The 6,083-nt window shown below is 35.4% G+C and overlaps 1 protein-coding gene across 1 annotated transcript; it reads right to left on the bottom strand.

The window, feature by feature from the left end:
• Positions 1-3,045: 3,045 nt before the first annotated feature.
• On the bottom strand, positions 3,046-4,048 carry LOC106659684 (chymotrypsin-2-like). Its single transcript, XM_023458343.1, has 5 exons — positions 3,942-4,048; positions 3,746-3,872; positions 3,505-3,660; positions 3,276-3,437; positions 3,046-3,201 (listed from the first exon to the last, which is right to left on the bottom strand). Exons 1-5 carry the CDS (start codon positions 4,046-4,048, stop codon positions 3,046-3,048), a joined length of 708 nt encoding a protein of 235 aa, XP_023314111.1.
• Positions 4,049-6,083: the final 2,035 nt, after the last annotated feature.

Here is a 6,083-nt window from a genome sequence, read left to right as displayed (position 1 = left end):
CTAATTATGATTGACAGTTTAAGGAATAAACTCAATTGATTATCAAATTTGCAATTGAAATACTTTTAGACCAAATCTCTAGACTGATATTAAATGTGTTATCGACGTTGTTTGTACATTCCTAATTAAATTTGACGCTCGTATGGTATAAAACTCCAGTTTGTGAATTCCAATGAAGATTAATATAATTAAAAGTTCATAATTGAAAAAATACAAAATTAATTCATTTAAGGTTTATGAAGTTAATTAATTGTCTGGATAAGTGTACATACTATTACTTAAAAGTTTTTTGTAAAATAATTCTGTGTTGCGTAAAGAAACAAAATGATTCAAGAAAATCATTCATACCTATTGTTCTCAAAAATTCCATTAAACCACAGAACTGAATATTCGACTTAAAGGTTACAAGTTTGATTATCAATTGAAATCATTAAAGTATGACCATATCAAATATTGAAAGAAAAATCGAGCGATTCTCGTCAAATTTTATAAAGAAATATTTATATAGCTGTAAGTGTAATTTTTTGAAACATCCTAAACTACTGAGCATAACGATGATATGAAAAATTATCCTGATTCTTCAGCATATCTTGAAAAATTTCATAATAATTATTTTGAATGTTATGCACAAACTAATATTGAAGATGGACACAATTCTTCCATTTACAGTTTTTATTTAATAAATATATATAAGATTATATCTACACTATGTCTGACGATAAAGTTTATCGTCATAACTTTCGTCCATTCATGTTATCCATTATCCTAGAAACAATTCTAATCGATTATGAGTAGTAACGTACAATTACGAATAAGCTTAGCACATTAAAAAAAGTTATAGCTAAATCTATTCTAAGTACGTTCGAAGAATACATATGTAATAAAGTTGTTAAAGAAATTGTTATTTATTAGGATCTAAAACGAATTACGTCTTATTCAGCTATTTACGTTTTAAATAAACTTCATTCTATGAATTTTCATGTCTAGTCTAGATATTCGACAATTTTTATCGTTTTTGTAAAGTACTTTCTCACTTAAAACTAGAAAATAACATTCACTAAAATGCATAAAAATCAGATTATAATTTACGATTGATAAAAACTGGTTCATATACAATTATGATTTCAATGCTTGTGAAGTATAATTTGAGCTTATAGTATTAAAGTGCAATTGTCAATATACATTAAATCTATTGTTCTGGAGCTTCGAAATGATATTTTTATACGGACAATTTCGTTTCTTTATCTTTCACTGGAACCACATCGCATTTTGTGTGAACTTGCGTCAGCTTCGATACATTTCTTCCTTCTTACTTTTTTCGGTGACATGGCTGTGTAAGGTATATGAAAAATATAATAATACGTTGAAGAGTGGCGATCGGACTGGTTCTATGATCTATTATTGTTTCCTTCTTTTTGTATTCATTGCGAGTGTTTATATGCGTATGTACGATTTGAAAAAAAGGGACTGTTATGCATTTATCCTAAAATTATATATTTGTTACTTAGAATTAGTGATTAAAATTATTTATCGAATCTTTATTGAAAATCGTTGATTTTTATACAAATACATGCTTCGCATGAACGAATACAGTATATTATTATATAGGATATTACCGGAACATTTGTAATAGCAATGATATTAAATAAATTTTAGCTACTGCACGAGAAATCATCAGTCAAAATCTGTCTTTTCAACCTCTCGGCCCCTTGGCTTATGCTTACTTTTATACACCGGTGTTACTCTGGAAACTTTTTTATTACAGGTTTTTCAACGTTGTCATACTAATTCCTATCTAAATAATAATATTCCCCCCACTCGATCACTTTCATTCTAATTCGCAGTCCACAATAAGAAAGTAAAATTAATCAGTCATGCGTGTAGTTTTGCGCTCGTACGCACAAAAAAATGGACTTTCATCGAGAGTGTCGACGCTAATTGTCATTTTGATTAATTCGTGCGCATACGAATGCGTATGAAGCTAGTTTGCACCATGTAGCACCTAAATTTGTCGGACAATCTCGCTGAACGATCGAGTCCACGATTTCGCCTCGACGCCCGAGAATTTTTAGACCACGAGGAAAAGGACAAAAATTACACCTGGAGTTTTAATTAGCGACATATTGCATGGAAACTGGGTAAATCATCGCGTTATATTTTCGAGAAAACCGACTGATATCGAGCTTTTATCAATCGTACAATTTTTTCATACCGAAGCGATCGTCATTGTGGGAACCAAAGTGAAAGTGACGCGTCGACGTCGTCGTCGTTGCGCTCGCTATTACGCGAAAAAAAAAGTCAACAGCAGCAGCATGTGAAATGACGATCGGAATGCGTGCACAGGTTCTGCCTTTTCCAGTTGTACAATATAGACCGATCGAATCGTGAAGTGTATACGCTTCTCATCGCATCGAGAGGCAGTATTAGCTAATTGCGAGCTCGGGCGAGCTTCGTAGCTCCGATCCGATTGTTAATTAACCATAAGTAGAGTATATACGGCATTGGTTTTTGATTAAAACGAAAGATAATGCGGCTCTTTTTGTGTCGAGAGTCGCGTTTAATTACTGTTTACAATTGTAAACGGTCGAATTTCTTCGCCCCGCGTATACTCGTTATAAAAGCTTAAGTAATATCGAGTTTTCCGTATATATACGCGCGGACGAATCCTATAATTGAAAGATGAACTGCATTATACGGGAGAGATGCGATGGCGAAATCGCGTTTGTCGTTGTGGCAATTCCCGCGCTCGGGGAAAAGCTCTCTCTACCCACGCGCTGTGCGTTATTAAAATCGTATACACACAAAGGCATTATAACTTTGAATGAATTTTAATCGCGATGCGTTACGGCACGACACGCAACACGACGCGGTTTATTTCAAAATATGTAATTTCTTTGTACGCGATCTAAATTATATCGGGTGTGTGTATATTGAGATTTAATAACTATTGATATCCGATATATAAATGTAAAAAAAATTAAGATAAGTCGCGCTCGTTAAATCGAGATTTTCCGAATTTTTATACGATTTTTTAAACTAATTTACTCAATTGGCCGCAACGACGTCGCGAATCCAATCGGCGTAGTACGGCACGCTCGTGTACACGTCGGGAATCGTGTCGGCCAATCCGCACTCGTAGCCCATGCTGACGATGCCGATCTGTTGGCCGTCGTCCGTCACGAGGGGACCGCCCGAATCGCCCTATATACGAGGAAAAAAAATATTTTTAGATGCGCCATTAATTTTTTAAAATATAGAGAGAATATCGGACTTACGTAGCAGTGACCCTCCAAGCCGTGAAAATCCGTCGTGACGCAAATCAGCCCGGCGTCCACGTACTTCTTCGACTGGTCGTACCAAGCCTTCTTGCACTTTTCCTTGTCGGCGATTTTCATGGTCAGCATTTTCAGATTCTTTTGCACGCCTGTGTCAAAGATCTGAAAAAAAATATCATGTACTTGTGTCCCACAAAAGATGAATCGCGACTATACACGATATACTTACGTTGTGAACGTCCCAGCCCCAGCCGGTGACCGTCGCGTTCATTCCGGTTGTCATTTGCAAGTGGCCGGGAGCGAGTCGGACGGGTCGGGTTCTGTCGTCGAATGTTATTTTCTCTTTCAGCAGTATCAGGCCGATATCATTTTTCATCGACGAAGACTGTTCGATAAAAAAAGAAAAGATAATTAATTACAAAAATACGTTTTACAAGAGTCACGATTTTGAAAAAAAAAAAAACACCTACATCCGATCCGATTTTCTTCCTGTACTGCGGATGACCTATGAGCTTGGCCACGCCGTAAACTTTGGCGTTGTCGTTGTCGCCCAACTGATTGGTACCCACGACGACCTCGAGCGATTCGGGCTCGACGCTATTAAAATAATCTCAATATCAATGAGAAAATCCACTCGAAAACGAAATGCATCATAAAAGTACTCACTCTTTGATGCAGTGCGCGGCCGTGAGGACGAATCGCTCGTTGATTATCGACGCGCCGCATCTGAGCCCATAAATATTCTCGGTGGTGAACTTCTTCAAGTACGCCATGTACGGGAATTGACCTTCCGCGGCATCTCGTCCGTGAGTGATCGCATCTTTTTCGTGCGCTACTGTACGTCGAGTGTATACAATTATAAATCAAGCGTAACGAGGATAATTCAGGTGTAAGTATTATATATAATTGAACATTGAACACAAGAGAAGCACTTGCCACGACAAAAAATTCCCACGACGCAGAGCAACAGCAGCAGCAGCGGCACGACTTTCAACATTGTCACTTCGTCTATTATTCGACACGAACTGTACAATATTACAGCTAGTTTAAACGTTCTAGGTGTGAGATTTACGCGATGGTACGATGAAAAGTTAGTTATCGGTCGTGCAATTAGCTCAGATAAAAAGGTCGTATACACGCTTTTTTGTATTTTGTAATTTATATGTACTCTATTAGTACCATTAATAGTATCAACGCGGGTGTTTGATTTTATCAGTGCGGCTGTATAAGAACGTAATCGGCTTTTCTCACGAGTAAGTGTGAAGATACATAAAAGCAGAGGTTCACTTATAGTAATTCATTTTTTTCTTCCTTCTAGGATATTGAAGGATATTGAATTGAATAAATATTAAATTCCTGACAAATGGTTCAAGTCTCTTAAGGGTGATGATCAATCCCGAAAATTGTAATAAAATTTGCGGACTTGTCTATTGTCTTTTTACAATGATATACTTTACATCGAGTGGATTAAATTATCAGTACTTACGCAGCTTTTTATCGATTAATCGACCACTCATGTTTTTATGTTTTCTGCATGTTCGAGAATCAGTTGAAGGGATCAGCGAGAGAAATTTGAAAATGACTCTTGATTGGAGGAAATAATTTTCTATACAGGGAATAAGATATTAAGAAATTTCGTTACACTTAAATTACTGTAGTAGAGGCAAGTAGAAGGTATTTCACAATCACGACAAATTATTACAATACTTTGAAATACTTTATTGATTTTCACAAAATTAAAGGATGTTAATGCGAATTTATTATAATTACATAGCGTACTTATGAGTATAAGTCTTCATTGCGACCAAATGGTTCCGGACGAAACCCAAGCTCTTAATGTTTCTTTTGATTATGAATTGTATTTATGTGAAATTTGAGAGTACCCTTTTGTCCGAATGATTTGTGACAAATATCACATTCGAAGGGTTTTTTACGATCGTGTACTGAATTTATGTGAGTTTTCAGGTGTTGTTTTTGTCCGAATGATTTGTGACAAATTTCACATTCGAAGGGTTTGTTATGATAATGCACTGCATTTATGTGCAAATTTAGGTATGATTTGTGTCCGAATGATTTGTGACAAATTTCACATTCGAAGGGTTTTTTATGATAATGTACTGCATTTATGTGCAAATTTAGGTATGATTTGTGTCCGAATGATTTGTGACAAATTTCACATTCGAAGGTTTTGTTATGATTATGTACTGCATTTATGTGAGATTTAAGATGATGTTTTTGTCCAAATGATTTGTGACAAATTTCACATTCGAAGGGTTTGTTATGATTATGCACTGTACTTATATGAGTTTCGAGGTGTTGTTTTTGTCCAAATGATTTGTGACAAATTTCACATTTAAAAGGTTTGCTCCGATTATGTACTGAATTCAAGTGCATTTTGAGGTGATGTTTTTGTCTAAATGATTTGTGGCAAAGATAACATTCGAAAGGTTTGCTCCGATCATGTACTACATTGACGTGCCTTTTGAGATAACTCTGGTATCCAAATGATTTGTGACAAATTTCACATTCCAAGAGTTTGTTTCGGTTATGTACTGCAGTGATGTGAATTTTGAGGACACTTTTTTGTCCAAATGATTTGTGACATATATCACATTCATATGGTCTAAAAATTTTGTGCTTCCTAATGATATGTCTTCGTAGATTTACTTTTCCTTTGTAAGTTTTCTGACACATTTCACACTTATGAGAAAATTTGGTTTGAGATGTTTTTCTAAATATTTTCTTACTCTTATGATTTTCAAATTCCAATCGGGAATTGATTTCAAACTGGCAATTTTTATCATAATC

This window comes from Trichogramma pretiosum, unplaced genomic scaffold (assembly GCF_000599845.2).
Source record: "Trichogramma pretiosum strain Unisexual culture from Peru unplaced genomic scaffold, Tpre_2.0 scaffold113, whole genome shotgun sequence".
Taxonomy (NCBI): Eukaryota; Metazoa; Arthropoda; class Insecta; order Hymenoptera; family Trichogrammatidae; genus Trichogramma; species Trichogramma pretiosum.
The sequence above is the reverse complement of the archived record's forward strand: the minus strand, read 5'-3'. Positions and strand labels throughout refer to the sequence as shown.